Source organism: Monodelphis domestica, chromosome 6 (assembly GCF_027887165.1).
Source record: "Monodelphis domestica isolate mMonDom1 chromosome 6, mMonDom1.pri, whole genome shotgun sequence".
In the NCBI taxonomy this organism is placed as follows: Eukaryota; Metazoa; Chordata; class Mammalia; order Didelphimorphia; family Didelphidae; genus Monodelphis; species Monodelphis domestica.
In genome coordinates this window covers 72,034,269-72,056,108 of record NC_077232.1, presented here as the reverse complement: position 1 = coordinate 72,056,108, position 21,840 = coordinate 72,034,269, and the positions used below count along the sequence as shown (strand labels likewise).

At 43.4% G+C, this 21,840-nt stretch overlaps 1 protein-coding gene across 20 annotated transcripts in view; it reads right to left on the bottom strand.

Moving 5' to 3' along the window:
- The window catches only part of PPFIBP2 (PPFIA binding protein 2), a 195,643-nt gene that overhangs the window by 88,052 nt on the left and 85,751 nt on the right, over positions 1-21,840 (bottom strand). For 15 of the 20 annotated variants that reach the window (XM_007496981.3, XM_007496983.3, XM_007496982.3 and 12 more), the window contains one exon: positions 4,143-4,235. In XM_007496981.3, coding sequence (XP_007497043.2) covers positions 4,143-4,235 — 93 coding nt within the window. Of the gene's footprint in view, positions 1-4,142; positions 4,236-13,961; positions 14,016-14,278; positions 15,105-21,840 lie in introns of those variants that run through there. The other 5 variants (XM_056802238.1, XM_056802236.1, XM_007496990.3 and 2 more) reach the window with 5 other exon arrangements.

Below are 21,840 nucleotides of genomic sequence, written 5' to 3'. Positions count from 1 at the left end.
CAAGTAAGAGGTAGGAGAACTGTGATCCTGGCCCAGTCATTGGAGCTCTTCCTCAGCTACAAAATGAGGTCAATAATAGCACTCACCTTTCCAGGTGGTTGTGAGGATTGAGACCCATAGAAAGTACTTTGCAAACCTTACCCCACCTAAAGGTCCCCCCCCCCCCCCATTATAGAGGCTGGCTGTTTAATAACAGAGCAGAGCTTTATCAAAGCGTCAGGGTTGGGAGCCACCACAAGGCTGAGGATGGTGAGGGACAGGGAGTCAAGACTGCCCATTCTCAACTTTGAAGAGTGGCAATTAGGTTCCAAAGAGACAGACATGGCTATACCCCAAAGGCCTGGATGTAGAATGGGGGGCTTTAGAACAACAGTCTGCTGTGAAATGGGAGGCACAAAAGGCCTACATGAGAGAAGGCCCAGCGTAGGCCAAGGGCACTGCAGTGAAAAGGCAGGGTGGAAGGTGTTAGAAATAGAGCCTGGATAACTCTTGCCTCTGACCCTTACTAGCTGAAGGGTCACTGGCAGAGCCGCAATAACCTCATCTATGAAATACCAACAAATATAACTAATAATATCTAATTAAACACTACTAATACTTGTATACTCTGCTTTAAGACCTAGCATGGTCTAATGTAATGAATAGCCTGGTTTTGAAATGAGGGAATATAAATGAAGCACTTATAACACTTTAAAGTGCTATTTCAATGCTAGCTATTATTATTATTATTCTATTTGTAGAGTACTTAAAAGGAAAGAAGGCAGAGGGTGCCCTCAAGTGGGAATCAAGAAGGTCCAAATAGCCAAAGGATCAGCAGGCAAGGGATTAGAGAGAAAGGTCAAAGAAGTGAAGGGAAAGAGGTGTGAAGATTAAATTAACTCCCCTGCCCATTTTTTAGATTTAATCACCAAAAGTGTAAACATTTCACTTAATCATAGTGGGGGAGGTCTGGGACCCACTTGTGTGATAAATCAGAATCAAACTCACTGACCCCGGGACAGTCCTAAGCAAAGCTTCAACTGAAATTGGTAGTGGAGGAAGACACAGGAAGTGATGCAAAAGAAAGTGTCTTTAAAAGGCAGTTACCAGTTCCTGGGAGAACTTTGACTTCTGTAGTTCTGAGTTGGAGACTGGTGAAGAATCTGCTGGCTGGACCTGAGACCCTGTACTTGGTGAAACTGTTCTTAAATCTCTCCCTTTGGACTGACACATGGTAAGTGAAAAGAGCTGACTCCTTCCCGGATTTTCTGAAGAGACTAGCCTCAGGAAAGCCTATCCTCTTGAGAGCTCATCCCCAGGTACTCGGCTCAAAGCCAAGGTCTCTCTGGCTAAGGACTAAACTCCCCTGCCTGGGTATAGCCAGGGGTCGGAACAAAATACTTAGTGCTTAGGCTAGATATCTTATCCTATCCTCTCTGATTTCTTACTTTAATCTTTCTATATTTTGTAAAGAAATCTCTTTGGAATTCATTAAATTCCTGGTGACCCAATTCTTGAATAATCCAGTCCAACCTTTTATAAAAACCCCTTTACCCCCCTTACAGAGGCAAAGTCAAAACAGATTGATGAACTGAGAGGACAGAGGGGTGGAGGGCCAAGAGCAAGGAGGGTGAAGAGCAGGTTCGGGACAGGCAGGAGATTGTGATCAGAGAGAAGTTTCAGAGCTCAGAATCATGGAGGTGGAGCAGTTTCAGGGGATGGTGAAGCTAAAGGTGTGACCACCTCTGGGGGAGCTGAGCAGGAGCGGGGACTGATTTAGGTCATGGGAGCCAGGCCGGCTGATCATGTAGGAGGCCAGATTTTAGCAGGACAAGGGCTGTGTAGCTGCATCTGCTCTCAGAGGACCTGGGTTCTCACTACCTGAATGACCTCAGGCAAGTTGCATAATCTCTCTTGGTCTCCTTTATTAAATGAAAAGACTGGATAAGACCATCTCTCATGCCTTTTGAGAGCCAAAGCCATGATACTATGATCCTATAATAAGCACCGCACTGGGAGGAAGAGAGCCTTGGGTTGGAATCCTGGCCCTCTTATTGACTGTGGCTAAGTCAACTTCTTTGGGCCTCAGTTTCCTCATGTAAAAAATGAGGATAATAATAGCACCTACCTCAGAGTTGTTGTGAGGGTCCAATGAATTAATAGAAAGCCATATTGAATGCCATCATCCTTATCATCACTGGACGTTTGAACTAGAAGATGGTTATTTCCAGCATTAAGTCTATGAACTTAGTGATGTGGGAGAAACACACCCAAGTTTGAGGGTCCTGTTCCTGCTACTTTCCCTTACTGCCCACTGGCAGCCCATAGCATTAGGATGCTGTCAGGGTGGGAGGAGACATTCCCCAATGTTTGAGTCTGTTAAGAAAGTAGGAGGTGAAGGATCCAAAGGGGATGCTATGATCTGATGGGCGAAATTGCAGAAGGAAAGGTGGCAGAGGCCAAGTAAGAGTCTGGAATAGGAGGTAGAAAGAATTGTGCCCACCCTTCCTAAGCCTCTGAATCAGGCTAGGAGGCAGATGACGACAGATCTAGCAGCCAGCCTTGGAGAGAGTGGAGATGGTTGTGGTACCTTCGGGGAAAGCCAGATTTCAGTTATAGCTCCAGAAAACAGAAGGAATATAAGGGATCAGGGATTCAAAGGAAGTTACTAATGGTATGCTGGGCCTTCCAGGGGCCCAACAGATACTGTGGCCGAGGAAGAACAAGAAATATAATGCAGTTAGTTGGAAATTAACAAACAGTAAGAACTACAGGTTTGTTACAAACTATAGGCTTGTTTATGCATTCCACCTAAGAATAGAGGGGGGAAAATTATTCTGGTTAAAACTGAGGCTTCCCCAGAAGTAGGCTCTGGTTTCATCATCTATTATGAGCCAAGAGAGGAGAATTTTAAAGAAAAGCATGAGAGAAGAAAGAGGGGAAAGAGAAAAAGAGAAAGAGGGGGATTGAAACAGGGAAAGACAGTGAGGGGATAGAAAAGACAGAGGCAGAGAGAAGGGACAGAGAGATAGAGTAAGACCACAAGACAAAGGGATGGCTCTTTTCTCCAATTATTAGGCATCATGTCAGCTACCAGAACCAAGTCTTGTTTGCAGATGTCTCCAATTACTGTAATTGTAGCTGCAAAGCTCTCAGGCCCAGATCAAGAGTTTGCATGACAACCGGCACAGAAGATAGGCTTTGCCCAGAAGAGATCCAAGTGTGGAAAGACCCAGGAGGCTCCTGTTCCACTGAGCAGTTACCATTCCATGGCCATTAAATAAATCTGGGCCCAGAGAACAGAAGGGAAAAACTTTGAGGAGGGTGAGCTGCTTGGCCAGAAACTTCCTTTAAAAAACAAATAAACAAACCCCCTCTGGACTTTTAACACCACAAGTAAAGAAATAAAGACACTGGAGCTTTTTAAATTCACAGACACTTCAGAGAACTTCACAGACTGAAGATGCAACAGATCATGTGTACTCTCTGGCGCTTCCCTGACTCCTGATCTCTAGCTCTGCAGAGCAGGAGGTGGATGCCAGGCATTCAAAATCCAGCAGGGCCTGCCCATTTGTCTATGCTGGACATCACAGTTACAGATTGTTTGATTGGATGAGCACTTCCTACAGGAAGGCCTCGAGGCAAGAGGCAGAGTGATCGATTAGAAACATCACTAGGGTTCAGTGGATTGAGAGGAGGTTCTGGTTTCAAATTTGTCCTCAGACACTTCCTAGCTGTGTGACCCTGGGCAAGTCATAGCCCCCATTGCCTAGCCTTTACTGCTCTTCTGCCTTAGAACTACTACACAGTATTGATTCTAAAATGGAAGGTGAGGGTTTTTATTTTTTTTTAAAGAAACATCCTTAGAACTGAAGAGAGACCTCGTTTCAAATCCTAGTATTAATTAGCATGCTGTAGGGCTGAGGCAAGTCTCTGAATCAGTTTCCTCATCTATAAAATGGGGATAAGAGTACTTGCAATACTAGCCTCAGGGTGGCTGGGAGAAACCGACTGCAAATCTTAAAAGCCCTAAGTGTGAGTTGCTGTCAATGTTCTTATTAGCCCTCGGAGGGTCCCAGGTGCCAGTCACCTAAGGTTACTGGATGACAGTGTACCTGTAAAGGGACAGCAGCGTCAGTGACAATACAGAAGGAAGCACATACCTGTAACATGAGAGATTCCTTGTCGCCTTCTAATCGGGCCAAGCGCTCCTGATAGGTTTCATTCGTGACTGCAGCCGGGTGGCTTACCTGGGACTAAAGAGACGAAAAGAAGACTCTTAAAAAGGCCAGAGGGGGGAAAAACCCAAGCTAATCGATTTCCCAATTAACTAAATGATTTGTGATGAATTATCTGCCAGAAGATGTGAGAAACCACCCAGAGAAAAAGGAAACCACAAGATTTCAAAACTCCTCACAACAATAGTAATGAACAGACAAGATGCCACTCAGAGGTGTGTCTCAAGAGCCTTGCCAAATCCTGGTGGGGGTGACCTCACCGAGCTGGAGAGGCAGCTATGAATGAACCTAACAAGTTGGGTCTGGTTTGCCCGCAGGCTCCATCTTCATGACAGCCCACAGTGGAATAAGTGCCTTCTTTCTTCCAGAGGCCAAGCAAAACAGGAGACTGCTGGACAAGGACCCCTCTGTAAATCGGGCCCCTTTCTGTGCCCACCGTCAGTGCCCATCGTGGGCAGCTCGCAGGCCATCACTCCCATTTCCTTGTGTCACCATCATCTTGACTTTGGTCGAGCATGTTTTTTACCAGTTCTTACATGAGTGAGGGGACTGAACTAGAAGGTGTCCCCTTGTCACGTTCCAAACTATAATGACCCACAGGAATGATGGCTCATGTATATATGGGATCTCAGTGGTACAAGGAATAGGGCTGGAAACAGAGGCAGGAAAACTCTAGTTGGGAATCTGCTCAGGTGTTTGATCCTGGGCAAGTTACTCAACCTCTCAATTTTGGTTTGCTCATCTGTAAAATGGGTGCAATAATGGTACCCACATAACAGAGTTGTCGTAAGGATCCAATGAGATAAAATAAGTAAAGCACTTTGCAAACTTTAAAAAGTATGGTTATCCCTCCCACAGCAGGGGTTAAGGGCATGAAAAATTCATGTCAAATTTTCTGGTCCTCCCTTCATACCAGAGAAGTTTTTTTTTTTTTTATGATGTGTTTATGGTATCTTATTGTAAATTTTTGTTTAAGCATGCATTTCTGAGTTCCTAAACTTTTTCTGGGTCATCTGTGGTTTCCACAAAACTCCTCCCCAAATTCCCATTGAATTTCTTACGCCTATCAATGACATATAGAAGCCACAATGGGGAAAGTTGAGATGGGGAAGGGATAACTGTAAATAGTAGCTGCTATTATTATTCAGAATAGCATTAAAAGACGTATATGAACAGATACAAAATGAAGAACCAAGAAAATAATATATGCACTGACTACAAGATAAAATGAAAAGGAAAAAAAAGCAATAAATCAAAACAGAATCTTGCAAAATATAATGGTCAAGATTGTCTCCAAAGATGAGAGGAAAATGTCCCAATCGTCCTTTCATTGCAGAGGGAAGGGACCAAGTGGGCATGGAACACCGCACATAATGTCAGAACCTTTTGGCTTGTTGGTCAGCTTAACTGAACATTTTCTTTCTCTTTTTCTGCCTCTAGATAAGGGATGGCTCTCTGGGAAGGGAAGTGGGGTGGAATACAGTGGAAAAGGCAGGAGATAAAGCAAGAAAAAAGATACCAAGAAGCATTTATTTTTTACAATGATGACTTGACAATTATTAAATTCATTGTCCCAAAGGCTTGTTCCCAGGACTCTTCCCAAAAGGCACAATCCTGTGGAGGAATGTGGGAGGGATGCCTGGTGTTCCTGGACCATTCCATTAATCTGATAGTTGGTAGGCCCTACCTACCAAGAGGTGCTAGTTGCTGTTTGTTCATTTTCTGTTACAGATTTTACAGTTCAGATAAAAATTTTAAGGAATAACATAAACAACAACAAAAAAGATACAGCTCTCTTTACAATGGATGCAGCTGCTCCATAGTCTAATTTGAGTCTCTCAAAGACTCTACTGAGGTAGGCACTATGCATATAATAATAGTTAGCAGTTGTATAGTACTTTTAAGATTTACATGTTAACTCATTTGATCCTTACAACAATGTTGGGAGGTGCCATGAATACCCCCATTTTACAGATGAGAAAACAAGCACATGGAGGTTAAATTCCCCTAGGGTCATACAGCTAGTATCTATCTAGGTTAGTATGACCTTGGAACTACTTGACTCCAAGTCCATTGTGCCATGAAGAGGAAACCAGAAAGCAGAGAAACTAAGTGACTCTAAGGGCTTCCTGACCCTAGCAGGGAAGGGATCAAAGTGATTGAATGGCAGGGTCCCATACCCTGATCTCAGAAAGGCAGTGTTTATTCATGATAAACCCAAGCCACCTATTGTATGTAACAAACTATACAGCACAGACACAAGTACATTCTTCTCTTTTAAAAAAGAAAACCAAGATTTAAATAAGATACTGGCAAGGAAATCACAACAACATATCACAAGGATTATTCACCAGGACCAGGTGGGATTTGCAACAGGAATGCAGGACTGGTTTAATATTAGGAAAACTATCAGCATAATTGACCAAATCAATAACCAAACTAACAGAAATCATGTGATTATCTTAATGAATGCAGAAAAAGCACAAAATATACCACACTAGAAAATTTAAAAATTAAAAACACTAGAAAGCATAGGAATAAACAGGCCTTTCCTTAAAACAATAAGTAGTATCTATCAAAAACAATTGACGATACGTGTCTCTAATGTGGATGAGCTAGAAGCCTTCCCAATAAGATCAGGGGTGAAGCAAGGATGCCCATCATCAACCACTATTTTTTAATATTGTACTAAAAATGCTAGCTTTAGCAAACAGAGAAGAAAAAGAAACGGAAGGAATTAAAGTAGGCAATGAGGAAACTAAGCCATCACTCTTTGCTGATGTTATGGTATACTTAGAGAATCAACTAAAACAACTAGTTGAAATAATTAAAACTTTAACAAAGTTGCAGCAGCATACAAAAAAAAAAGAAACCCATGTTTTGTATGACTGTACATGTATAATTTCTATCCAACTACCTGCTTTGTCAAGGAGTGGGAGGAGAAAGGGAGGGTAAGAATATGGAACTCAAATTTTAAAAAAGTTAAATTTTTGTTCACATCTTAAGGAAAAAGAAAAAAATGAAAATGAAAAAAAGAAAAAAGAAAACCAAAGGGCCTAGAATAAATTTGTGTTATATATCTGTTTGCATTTTGTATTTTTTAGTTTTTCAATCAATAAGTATTCTGTTTCTGACTTTCAGACCAGATTATTTCCATAACCTGAAAAAAGGAAACTCAGGGATTCCTATTCTCAATAATGAATTTACTGGACCATTCAGATGCCAAGGAATTTATCCATCTTTGCCCACAGGAGGTTAGAAGTTCTGGAGGGCACAACTGAAATATGGTAGCTAATAAGGATGGGCAAATCTTGAACTTTGTAACTTTCTCTGAGCCCCATAGTATTCAAATACTAGAATAAACATCATTCACATCCTCTTTCAGAGAGAAGGAATAATTTATGAAGACAGAAGACCTGAGGTCAAATTGGAGCATTCTACTCCATTCTATTCTACTGTTGAACATTCCATCATGAAGAATTGTTACTAGCTGCATGACCCTGGGGCAAGGCACTAAAAGTCTGCTTTCCTGAACTGCAAAACAGAAGTCATCATAGCATGTACTCTTCTCATGGTCATTGTATAGATCAAAGGAGATGTTTGTGTACTACTAAGCACAGTGTCTGGCCCATAGTAGGCCTTCCTGCCTCCTTCCTCTTTTAGAAACATTCAAACTCTGAACTGGAAGGAACCACAACTGACTGTGTCTGATGAAGAATCTCTTACCAGTGGTTCTCAAACTTTTTGGTCTTATGCCTTTACACTTTTAGAATTTACTGGAAATTCAATCAAGATCCTTAGATCCAAAAAAAATCATCTTAAGTATGAGATGGGAGAGAAATTAAGAGAATGTATTTGTTTTGAAAGTGATCTGCAGGTTTTAGTGGACTGCAAGCTCAATGTATGAACTAGTATGAGTATGAACTAGAGGTATGAACTAGTTGCTAAAAATGCCTGTCAACTTGGGCTACATTAAGGAATAAGGGACAAAAGTCCCATTGTATTATGCACTTATAGGACTTCATCTGAAGAATTGTGGGCAGTTTGAGTTAAGAAAGGCATTAATAAGCTGAATAGCATCTAGTTTAGAGCAACTAGGACAGAAAAGAAAAGGGCCTTGACTCTCTGTCATGAGGTCAGATGAAGGAACTGGGCATGTTTAGCTATAGAAGAGACAGCCCTGGGGTCAATGAAAGCTGTCTTCAAGTATTTAAAGGGCTGTTATGAAGAGGATGGATTTATTTGCTTCTTTTCTTGCCAGCTGCATTCCTTGGACTGGACTCCCAATGATCACATTCTCAGGAAAACTCACCACTAGAAGACACCATCCCTCAAGACTGCATCAACGAGGAGAAATGGATTTAACCTCAGGGAGAATGTCCTAACAATCAGGAAGGGAATGCCTTGAGAGGTGCCAGATAGATCCCTTCTTGGCAACTAGGTGGCACAGTGGATAGAGTCAGGAAGATCTGAGCTTGAATTCTCCCACAGATAATTACTAGCTGTATGACCCTAGGCAAGTCACTTAACCCCTATATCCCTTCATTTCCTCAGTCTTAAAATGAGGATAACTGTGCCTGCATGGCAGGGACAATCAAATGAGATAATATACATCCAGAGCTTCGCAGACCTCAAGGTGTTCTGTAAACACTAAAATTACTACCACCACCACCACCACCATCACCACCATCACCACCATCATCTTAGCTGTTGTGGTCTTTCAGCAGAGGCTGGATGGTTACTTGTTGGCTGTGTTGTAATGGGGATTCCTCTCATGTATGGATTAGATTTGATGGTCTCCGAGGTGCCTTCCAGCTCTCAAATTCAGACTTGGTGACTCCATGACCCTGGTCTTATTTCAGAGCTCTGATCACTCTGCCCTGTTCTAGAATCTTGATGATGTCTCTTTGGGTCAAAAGCCTCAGTTTATGTAGTGACGGGGGCCAACCAGAACCCTGACCTTGTAAGCAAAGCCCAAGGACCACGGGGCCAGATCCCCAGCTATCTTCAGGAAAACCAGCTGGGCAGCATGAAGGTGGGGCCATCTGAGGCCACTCTCCCAGAAATTCCATGGGTATTCCTTTACCCCCAGGCTTCAGCCTCGGATTTCAACTCCCAGCAAGTGAAAAGGCTGATGAAGCCACAGTACCACAAGCCAATGGCACGCCAGGCCTTGAATTCTTTGGTGACCGTGTAATGGATTAAAATGCTGCTTTAATAAGAAAACAGTAGGATAATCTATCTTTGGTGCTGGAATGGCTTATCCCAGAGCTTTCTGTTTGGCAAAGGTGCCTAGCAGACAGAAGAGTGGAATCAACTCTGTCTGCTCTTGTCTCTGCTTTTCTGAAGAGGCCAAGGGGGAGGCCGCCCCCCTCCACTGGCAGTCGCCTGTGTTTATGGTCAGCCTAGGAGTCAGATTACAAACGACAAGAGTGAAATCTCTCTGCACACCCTTCACTTAGCATCTCAGCTGGGGCCAAAGGCTTGTTGTTCCTACATGCTGGACTATGAAATTTCTATAAAGCCCCATCAAAACAGCTTTATGCATGTGGCTGCCTGGGGGCTCTGACTAGTAGCTGTCTTTTGGAGGTATCTGAAGGAGCTGAGAAAATAGCAACACCCACACTCTTAGAATCAGATTTGTAGGAAGTTCTTCCCCTTCAAAGTGCTAATGTGGAAGAATTATACTTTTCAATAAACAGATTTCTGTCCTATGCAAAGCCCAGGGCTGGGCTAGGAACAATCAGGGATGAGATATATCTTTGTCCTCATAGAGGTTATAATTGAAGAAAGGAAATAAGCCTTATTATATATTTTAACAAATATTTTATAACTATAATATGATATAAAATATAGATATTGCATATATTTATTAAGCACTAAGAAAAATCAGGCATTATGGAAGCACTTTACAAATGTTATTTTGGCCACACAACAACATTGGGAGATGAGTACCTCTGTCTCCCTCATATTACAGTTAAGGAAACTGAGGTAGATGGAAGTTAAGTGACTTGCTCATGGTTATATAACTATTAATGGTCTGGATTTGACCCCAGGCCAGTGCTTACTTTATTCACTGTGCCACCAGCTGACCATGCCTTTAAGATTATACAATAGGGGCAATGAGGTAGCTCAATAGAGAGCCAGGCCTGGAGATAAAGTCCTGGGTTCAAATCTGGCCTCAGATATTTCCTATCTGTGTGACTCTAGGCAAGTTACTTAAACCCAATGGTCTAGGCCCGTGATGGCAAACCTATGGCACATGTGCCAAAAAAGGTCATATAGAGTTCTCTCTGTGGGCACGCTTGTAGTCACCTGCCAGTTTTTTACTAGAAAGCCAGAAAAACTGGGGGTGGAACTGTTCCCGAACTGTTCCCCCCCACCCCTCTCCATGTCCTTGTGGACATTCCTCACTTGACCCACCCCTCTGCCCAGCAGCCCAATGGGAGTGCTTCCTCCCTCCTCTGTCTGAGGTGGGTAGGAGTACCTGGCTGGGGCAGGGCCTGTTCTCCATCACTGGTTGAAGCCATAACTGCTCTTCTGCCTTGCAACTAATACTCAGTATTGGCTCTAAGACAGAACATTCAGGTTTGTTTTTTTTTTTTTGAGGTGGGGTTTCAATTTTGGCTTCAGATATTTCCTAGTTGTGTGACCCTGAGCAAGTTGCTTATTCCCAATTGCCTAGGTCATACTGCTCTTCTGCCTCAGTATTGATTTAAGGCAGAAGGTAAGGGTTTAAAAAACCCCCAATAAACCCAGAAGTTAAGGGTTTAAAAAAAGAGAGAAAGAAAGGAACTAATAATATAACCTTTTCCCCCCTCCTAGAGATAAACTGTCAGGAACTTATTTGTCCAAAGTCACCCAGATATTTCCAGGCAGTTAGGGTTCAAACCCAGGTTCAGTGCCTACAAAGCCAATGTTCTATCCATTATAAAACCCTACACTTTTTAGATACTCAAATAAAAAAAAAATAATTTGGATGCCACACAAAGTATAAGTAAGTGCCAAAGATCTGGTGAAGACCACAAATGCTGTGAGGTCACTGGACAGTTTGCCCTGGACTAAAGTTGTTTAGAAAAGGGAGAGAGAATGGAACTAAATTTTGAAGTAAACATAGGATTAATAGTAGGGAGAAGGGGAGAGAATATTCTAAAAAGTGGGTGGGTGGGGGAGGGAAGAATGTTGGGAACAAAAGCAGAGAGGATTAAGGCTTCTGGTCCAGGACTGAGGCTACTCTAAGCCAACTGGAGCTAAGAGTTCCTTTCCCCTAGATGAGGAGGAGATAAGGATGAAAATACAACTGGAGATTGAACAACCTTGAATGTCAGGCCAAGGGGCCTAGGCTGTGCCTTTCAAAGAGTTGGTAAAGATCAAGGAGGTGTGGATAAAGAGAAGGATTTTTTAAAAATTAGTATTTTGATCATGTTTGCATTTGGCAAGATCAATATTGTGTTTTATTTTAAAATATGTTCTCCAACTACCTTGCTTCATAGCCTGAAACAAATCTCTCTCTCTCTCTCTCTCTCTCTCTCTCTCTCTCTCTCTCTCTCTCTCTCTCTCTCTCACACACACACACACACACACACACACACACACACACACACACACACACACACACACACACACACATGGATGAGGATCAGAGCATGAGAACTGAGAGACTTCAGGATGGGATTTGATCAAAGCTTCTCAGGGTTGAAGGGCAGTTAGAATGGTGCAGTGAATAGAGCGCCAGGCCTAGATTTAGGAACACTCATCTTTATGAGCTCAAGTCTCAGATACTTTCTTAGCTGTGTGTTCCTGGGCAAGTCCTTGAACCTGTTTGCCTCAGTTTTACTCATCTGTAAAATGAGCCTGAGAAAGAAAGTCAGCCACTTCAGTATCTTTGCCAGGAAACCCAAATGAGGTCAGGAAGAGTTGGATTCTACTGAACAACAACCACCAATGATTTGAGAATGTTCTTTCCACACTATTTCCCCTTCTCTAAGGTCCCCACTAGCTCTGACCATCTGTACTTAATGAATATCCCATGGACTGTAATGAAGAGCTTCAACCTAAGAACTAGAAATCCATTCTCTCTGAAGCCCACTAGTGCTATGGCTTAGTAGCTGGGGTTTCATTACAAGTGAGGGGGCTCAGATGACAAATCCATGCTCCCCACAGGGGTGTCAGTTTGCATGCTGCGTCCCCAGACAAAATACCCGAAAAGGCTCCCTTTTACTTAATTGCACAATAATCACCTCCCTGGAGATAGACCACCCCTTCCTCCCCAGGAGGAAGTAGATACTTCACTGGTGATCCAGGATTCCACCCCCCCCCCCCAAATCTTGGCTCCCTGGCCCAAGCAGAATGAGTATAAAGGCATCCTCTCTCAACTCAAACAGCTGGAGGCTCAGGTTAAGTCTTGGCCAGTATAAGATTACACACAGCCATTTCCTGTTGTACTCCCCCCAGAGAGACTCTGCTTTCTACCCTAGAGCAAATACTCCCTGTAATTTTTTCTTCATTGCAAATTAGTCCCTCCTCCCCATCTCCAGATCTCCTCCAACTCTTCCCCAAGTTTAGTGTCCCAGCTGAAGAAGTAAATATTGACCAAAGACCTTGAAAGCCAATCCTCAGCCCAATGGGCTGCCAGGGGCTTTAATGGCAGGCACCGGAGCCAAGGTGGCCAGAACAGGCCAGACTTCCCAGGGCAGTCCCAATTCTGAGAAAACAAAATGTGCTTTTAAGAAGGCACTGCTGCAAAGCCCTTTGTCAGCTTATGTGTCCTGACGTTTGGGTTTGGAAAATATGGTCCTCATGATTGTGGGTTGAGCCAGGAGCCAGGAAAGCAGGATTTAGTCTCAGGTCCTCTGGCTTTAAATTCAACCCTGTCTCTCTCTGTGTAGTCAAGCCACCTGACTCTGAACTCTGAACCAGACATAGTCACTAGCATTGTATTTGTGTATGAACAAAGTTAGAGTCAAATTCCTTAGGGTCACAGGGGGAGAAAAGGGAAGGCAGGGAGAGTGCATGGGCCTTTTAAGTAGCTAACTCGGAAGATGTTCTTAGGCTGTACCCCAAGCCTTATAGATTTGACCTCTTCACAGGCTCTCATCTTCATTTCCATGTTATTCCATTAGGAATCGATAGCGCCAAAGCATGTCTTTTTCTTTCTATCCTAAACATATACGGTTAGATTGGCTTTGTTGTTTTTTCCTACCACTGAACATTTAATCAAAAATCACTCCAGGAATAAAAAAGTTGGCGAATGAGTTCATATTCCTGCTATTGCAGATTTACAGGTGGCAGATAACTAAAGGAAAAGCTAAACTTCTCATCTCCCTTTTTCTGCATTAACCCCTAGCACAGTGCCCGAGCATACCGTGGGCACATAATGGTTGTGGAACTGAACTGAATGGGAAATCTAGAAAGATTCAGCCTCCAGCACCAGACCAGGGAATCTCAGTCAGATCAAGCTCTTCCATTCATTAATATAAGGGGTGATTTGACCAAACCCACAACAGATTACCCAAAACAGCATCCTCCCCAAGTGTTTGGGGCACTGCTTACAGTACGTTTTTCCTTAGGAAATTTGAAAGCTAATGGGCTGGTAACAGCTGGGATTCTCACTCCAAACCCAAACACAAAGGATGAGGAAGCAGTAAGGACTTTTCTGTATTTTGCACCCCACTGAAGCAACAACAACAAAAAAATATTTTTTTCTTCCCAAGTCCGTAGAATGGAGACACGTTGGGTACTCACAATCTTGGGAACTTTCTTCCAACTATTTGGATGGCACATTGGAAAAAGGAGAAAAGATCTGTCTTGCCTTGCCTGGCGCCTGTTAGCTCATAGCCCCATCCCAGCGCCCTGAGGTCCAAGTTAAAGACAAAGCCAGCTGATGCTTCCTTCCCCAGCACCTCCCCGCCCGCCCCCCCTTGAGGTATGCCTATAATTAGCTTCTCATGAAGAACTTGGCAATGGCAGGGAGTTGAGGTTCTAAATCTGCTCTCTCCATACAGTTGCACCCTTCTGAAGTACCTCCCTCCCCCATCCAGAAAGAGCCCCAAGTCACTCACCCTCTTGAGCCATGGCAAATGCTGGTAAATATCAATCTCACCATCCATGCTTTGCACCCATGTCAGCAATTGAGTCCCGGAGTGGAAAAGGCACTTTTTCTTGGACCGAAGACCAAGTTTTCTCCTCTCCAGGCTGCTGTTCCCCTGCCCCCTGCCTCAGGAATGTGAGGCTGCTTTCGCATTTTCCCAGGTCCCCGGCCTCCGGCTGGCCAGCCGCCTTTCCCTAAACTGCTCCATACACACATATACTCAGGGCCACTGGAGCATCCCCCACTGCCTCCCCACCCCCTAAATTTTAGGAGCCCCCTTTGCTGACGCCTCCCCGATGTCAGGTTTCTGACCTTCTCAGGAGGCTTGTATTTATAAATTAGAAAGAGGAGGAAATCCAGGAGCCTTCTTTTTAGAGGTAAAACAAAACGAGAAAACTAAGCACACACACAGAACCGATCTGGCAGAAATGCCTTCCCTGGCTTTCTGTTACTAGAGTAGCTGGAACTCATTACCCGAAGACCCCCGATTTCCTGTCTCTGTTTGACTCAGTGGTTGCCAGCACACTTTCCCACTCTCCGCCTCTCACAGTTTATTTAGGGCTGGGGAAAGGGCTAAAAATAAGTGGTACTCTGGGTTACTTACTGGTTCTCACACACAGACTTAGGCTGCCTCCCCACTAAAATCCAGGGGCCCTGGGCTCCTTTGTTGCTAAGAACAGAGAAGCTAGATGAAGCCTGTCTTTTACAAGAGCTACAGCAGCTTTGAAGTGGCAACCGACCCAGAGCCTCCTCCCTGCCTCTAATGGGACACATGCCCCCAGATTCCCTTCAGACGTCTCCTGAGACCGGAGCAGACAAGCCTTTTTTAAGGGGAAGGAAGTGGCCTACTGGAATCTGCTTTGCTGTCTCTCCAGGCTTTGGGGATGCTCGACTTCCTCCCTCCTAAACCACCCCCCTTGCCAATGAACCATTTCAAACTACAGCACAAACAACAGATTTCCAAACATGCACGTTTCCCATTCCAACAGGTAATTCAGATAGGCGAAAAGCAGTTTGTGTAAAGCTTTGGGTCCACCTCCACCTAGAATACAGAGCTCCCTTTAAAAGACAACTCAGGGGGGCAGCTGGGTGGCTAAGTGGATAGAGCCAGGTCTAGAGATGAGAACCCCGAGGCTCAAAACTGGCCTTAGGTACTTCCTAACGGTGTGACCCTGGGAAACTCACTTAACCTCCACTGCCTAACCCTTACCACTCTTTTGCTCTTCTGCAACCAGTACTTAATATTTTGATTCCAAAATGGAGGGTAAGGGTTTTAAAAACTCAGGTGCTACCCCCACCGCAGCTCAGCCTCTCCCTATCCATTTCTGATTATCTATCATTAGTGCCCCTTTTCCCTCTAGAAATTACTTTGTCTATATTATACCTATTTATTTAAGTAGATGTTTTGTATCATCTCAGTAGAAAGTAAGTTTCTCCAGGGCAAAGATTTTTATATTTAAACATTTTCTGTTATTGTATCCCCAAGAGCCTAGAAGGGGGCCTTGCCCAACTTTGGTTGAATTGATTTGAGCTCTGAAAGCAATAGGCCAAGCATGGGACAGGCCAGGGCCAAGGGGCCATAAAAGCCCCCATTCCCAGGAAGCAAAGGGATTCTCCCCTTGGTTCTTCCTTGGGCCCTTCATGGTCCTGACAAAGGTTTAACTTAATTCAAGTTCTGTTGTAGTTTTCAGGGTATTTCCCTCCCTAAGAATTCTATCGCCTTCCCACTTGAGATCTCTCCAACAGCTTTTCCCACCTGTTAACAGTCTTCCAACATACTGTTTTTACCTAAGATTTGGGATGAGCATTATCTTTGACAGGCGGATGAGTTTGTGTGTGTGTGCACTCACGCAGGGGTATGCATTTACATGCATATATGAAAGTAGAAAGATTCATGCCCAAGGGAAAATCAAATGAACGGTGTCTCTGATTTGCACTGTTTAATGATTGTAAGTTGATATCTATGTCAACTTGAAGCAAGCTCTCCAATGGAAAGACTTGAGAATCTGAACTTGGTCCTATGGTTTTCAACATGCCTATCAATGATACGGATGAAGACCCGATTGACACACACATCCCAGTGGCAAAGGAGACCAAACTGGGAGGAGTTTATCGGTTGGCTGAGGACGCCAGGAAAGTGGATAGGAGGCTATGCCTTTCCATCCATGCCTCACTGCATATAGGGCATTGAAGGAAGGACAAATTTTAACTGAGTCTTCATTATTTTCAGCTCATAGGAAGGAGGGAAAAGAAATCTATTTGGGGGATTATAGAAGAAGGGAGCAAAGTCAGAAGCAGAAGTCAGCTATTATCATAAGCTACTCCTCTTGATGCCCAAATCAGTCCAGCATCTATCTAGCTGCTCAAACAACTCCACAGGAGGCTCTTAACATCTTTCAAGAGTACTGTGGGAGTTCAAATCCATTCATTTCATTTCACTTCACTTCAATAAACACTTATTAAATGCCCACCACATACAAAGCACTATATTAGAATAATTGGAGAAGAAAGGAGAAGCTCAGCTGCCTAGAGACCCAGGAGCCCTCAGAGAGATCTAACTTGTCTTCTCAAGGGAGAAAGCTGGAGGTCATAAGCTCCTTTTTCTTGAACTTAATTTTTAAAATCATGAACTTAACAGGCCAACTCAAATGAGCATTTATTTTTTTAAGGTAATGAGGCTAATGCAAAATAGGTTTATTGTATTTAGAAAAAGAAAAAGCATACTGAATGTTTTTTTAAAAATCCTTACCTGCCATTAGTATTAGTTTCACTTCAAGGCAGAAGAGCATTAAGGGCTAGGCAAATTGGGGTGAAGTGACTTGCCCAGGGTCACACAGCGAGAAAGTGTCCGAGGCCAGATCAGAAGCCAGGACCTCCTGTCTCTCTAGCCACTAAGTCATCAAACTGCCCCAACACCCCAGAAACAGTTAGGCAGATGTTTATAGTAAAGCAGGAAAGGGGGATTATACATGAAACTGCAAATCTCTGTTATGTTCAATTTGCTATTTTTGTCTGCACTTTCCATGATGATGAAGACAGTCAATCAGTTATGCAACCGCATTTATGAAGCATTTACTGAGGGTTATGCTAAGCATTGAAGATATAAAGAAAGGCAAAAGAAAGCAAAATACAACCACAAGAACTCCCAGTCTAATGGTGGTGGGCAGGAGGGTCATGCAGATAACTCTATACCAAGAAGACAAAGGCAGGATAAACTGAAGAGACTCAAAGATGGAAGTCCTTAGCATCAGGGGTGCTTCTTGTACAAGGTGGGATATGAGCTGACATCTGAAGGACTTCCAGAATACAAGATGGTGCTACTCGGTGACAAGGGAGTATGGAAGAGGGAAGAGAAGTGGTAATGGGCCCTGACTTCCTCCCCCTTCCCACCCATCAATCTCTTTCCTAGAAGGAGATGAGAGGCATTTGTCAGTCCCAAGGACAGAATAAATTTGGCAGGGCACGACCAGGACTAGTAGTGGAGCAAACAGAACGCATTAGCATTTAAGCACAGCTTAGTAGGAATTACCATTCTTATCTCTACTTACAACATATCTCTCACTCATTGTAGATGAAAACATTGCATAAAATCAAAGAGTTGAAAGGGCCCTTGAGGCTACCTATGGCAGAATCCTTTCTACAACATCCTTGGCAATTGATCAAGGGGAAAGCTTTAAACATTTGTCTACTTGGGGCACCTGGGTGGCTCAGTAGACTGAGAGCCAGGCCTAGAGATGGGAGGTCCTAGGTTTAAATCTGGCCTCAGACACTTTCTAGCTGTGTGACCCCCATTGCCTAGCCCTTATCACTCTTCTGTCTTATAACCAATATACAGTATTGATTCTAAAACAGAAGGTTAGGGGAATAAAAAAAAGTTTTTTTTATGGTCTAGGGAATGGCAGGCTTACTGATGGACCAATGAGAGTTTGAAGACTGCCTCCTTCCTTTTGAAACCCATGACACTGACTAGACTCTTGTCTTGGTTGTGCCTCTTATTTTATGTTATGCTCATCTTTAATCCTTACCTCTGTCTTAGAATCAATACTGTGTTTGCTTCAGGGCAAAAGAATTCAAGTGACTTGCCCAAGGTCACACAGCAAGGAACTGTCTGAGGCCACATTTGAACCCAGGATCTCCCATCTCTGGGCCTAGCTCTCTATCCACTAACCCCCCCTAGCTGCCCCTTCTATGCCATTTTCAAAAATTATCCAGAGCAACTCAGGAGTATGAATATATTACCCATGTTCTGCTGATGTTCATAACAGATTTTTTTAGAAAGGGGCAAATTATTTACTTTGTGTTTTCATCCCCAGAGATATAGATAGGAAGATAATGGATCCATACGAATGGGTAGCTGATCAATAGTCAATCGACACCAAATATGTATACCAACCACTGTTATAAGTGATAAGGCCATAAGCTAAAAGATAGCGATTGGTTCTTTTTGATGGGTTTGAAGATAAACTTGTTTCTATGGATCAGAGAATTACAAAATTTGGATCAAGGTCAACTGTACCCAAAAGGAATCATGCTTACATACTAACACAGATGACTTAGCATGACTAACTGGGAGTCAGTTGCTTAAGATTAGACCCATCAGGTCTTGGATAGAAAAAGAGAAAACTACTTTTAAGGTGCCCCAGGAAAAGCCTAACAAAGCAAGGCCATTCTTACATTTCAGGTAAAATCCCATCTTAACCAACTTTCTTAGGAGGAAGTTTAGCAGAGCTTTGATCTGATAACAACCAGGGCCCTCAGGTGCTTGGCCTCCTGACAAGCTAGCTTCACAAGGAAAGAGCCAGATCCCAGACAGAGCCATTTCTTGTTATTGAGAGGGTGGGAAGAAGAAAGAGGGATGCTCATTACCAGTGACTTCTTAACACTTCTTTTGTTCCACCACCAAGGAGTTTCCTCTTAGCCCCATAGTGCCACCTGGATACACTCGCCAAGTAGCAATTGCTTTGAACATTTGTGCCCTTTCCCTCAGTCCTCCCTATCTTCAACACTTTCTCAGCAGCCCTCAGCTGCCTCTCCCCTCTGACTGGGGAGCAACCCAGGAGGGCAAAGCAATAAACTCTTCTCAAAGCCTTCCTTTAGAGAGCTTGGAGCTCTCCAGCTTCACTTCCCATCTTCTCCTCTACTTGGTTTCTACTTCATGAACATCAGTTCCCTTCCACCCCTTCCCCCACCCCCACATTGCCCTCTGGTGGCCACCCCACCTTCTCCATCACTTCCCCCCCACGTCTCAACTTCCTTTTCTGTGTTAACTTCCACCATGAGATAGTGAGCAGTTTCTCTGTCTTATTTGAACCCCTAACACTTAACACAGTTCTAAGAGCAGAGGCACTTAAGAAATGGTTTTTGAAGCAATCTACTTGCCAACACAAAGCTAACTAGACCATCAAAGAAAACACAAAGAAGTCTAGGGAATCTCAAACAAATCAGTAGCCTCTGGGCTGCCAAAATCATTGGCCTGCCACATGCTCCTGCCTGAGTTAACTTAACTGGCCTGGGCATTCTGTCACACAAACCTTCCACAAGCATATCTCCATACAACCTTGCTCCAGTCTCCTCAAAGTAACATGTTACTGGGGGCATCTGGGTGGCTCAGTGGTTTGAGAGCCAGGCCTAGAGATGGGAGGTCCTGGGTTCAAATTTGACCTCAGATACTTCCCAGCTATGTGACCCTGGACAAGTCACTTGACCCCCATTGCCAAGCCCTTACCACTCTTCTGCCTTGGAACCGATACACAGTATTGATTCCAAGACATGGTACTGACAAAGCCTCTCCCATCACTGATAGGGGAGATGCAAATGAAATCACTGAGGAATCACTCTTATCCACTTAACTGGCAACAAGTGGCAATAATGCTGAAATGTGGGAGGATAAGTACAAGCCTGAGGAATATATATGTGACTGACAATGAGGTTAACTGTTGTGGATGATAATATTATTAGCGGTTGGTGAGAGAAAATAGGAAAAGCTTCACATAGATCAGAATTCAGTTAATTATTCTCTCAGTACCCCCAAGAAGATTAATTCTCAGAAAAATAAAGGGTAGATGCCAAAGTTTATTAGGAGAGAATTTCCATAATGTGAGTTCCCACATTAAGTTCATACCAAAAAAAAAAAGAAGTACAGAATAATTTGAGAAAAGACATTAAATGGTTCCGGCCCTTGAGCCAGAAATCCCATTTACTAGGTTGATGAACCTGAGGTAAATGGCAGAAAGGTTCTGAATGTCCCCAAATATTTATATTACCATTGGCCTGGGACTGTCAAGACAAAACGCAGTATTATGAATGTCATGCAACAGATTGTTGTAACCCCTAGTTTTCTTTACAGCTCAGGCCCCTCTCCCTTTCCCCTCTATCCTCTGAGCCATGATTTGCTTCTCTTCCAAAATCATCTTGCATTCAGTGTGTATATATATTCTGTTATACTTATATGTGAACATGTTTTCCCTGAGAAGAATGCAAGCTCCTTGGGGCTGGAGACGGCTTCATCTTTCCTTTGTAAATGCAACAGGGCCAAGCACAGAACCTTTGAAATAGTAGGAGTTTAATGAATGCTTACTGATAAGGTGATTGATGGATATAAAGAATCATGAGATTGAACAGGAAGACTTGTAGGAAATTATCCTGAGCAAGAAAGCAAAAGAATCTATACACTGCTTAGGAAGAAGACATTAACAGACCACAGAATTCAGGCAAATAATGCTTTTAGATGAGTCAGCCTGAAACAGAACCTCTTTTCTGTTAATAATAAAACTATGGAGGAGGAGGATTTCTAGTGCAATCAGTACTAATAACTATTTTCAATGTTTTTACTTCACTTTTTTTAAAAAGGGAAAGTATAATGACTATCCATTTATGAAGTGGCTGTTGGTCAAATAAAATGTATCCATTAAAAAAGTCACTCTGTAACAAAACCCCACAGTAGGTCATCTGAATCCTTGGCTCTAACAACCTTCAGAATGGTTTCTGCAGCCAATCAGAAAATGGTTGCTAGGCAACCACTGCTCCTCACAACAACACTGTTTAATTGGTTGAGAGCAGTGATTTGGACCAATCACAGAACAGTTGCTACCCACTCCCCCTCCTCTTTACCAACAGCAGAGTACTGATTGGGAGAGAGGCCAAAGGGATGGCCATAGGGAGAGCTACAAGATGTGCAGGTCTGTGATGATGCTTCAGGGATGCTGAGAAGTCTCTATTGTGACTCCACCTTCCCTAAAATTTAGAATCTGTTCCTGGGTGGCTGGGTGCTCAGTGGATAGACAACCAGGCTTGGAGATGGGAGGTCCTGGGTTCAGATGTGACCTCAGACACTTCCTAGCTGTGTGACCTTGGGCAAGTCACTTAACCCCAATGCCTAGCTCTGATTGCTCTTCTGTAGAGTTGTTGCTAGAATAGAAGTTTTTTTTTTTTAAAGCATCCACCCATTGCTTCAAGATCTACTTTAAGCATTGCCTTCTACATGAAATCTCTCAAGCTCCCTACTTGCTAATGCCACTCCACATCACACTGTCC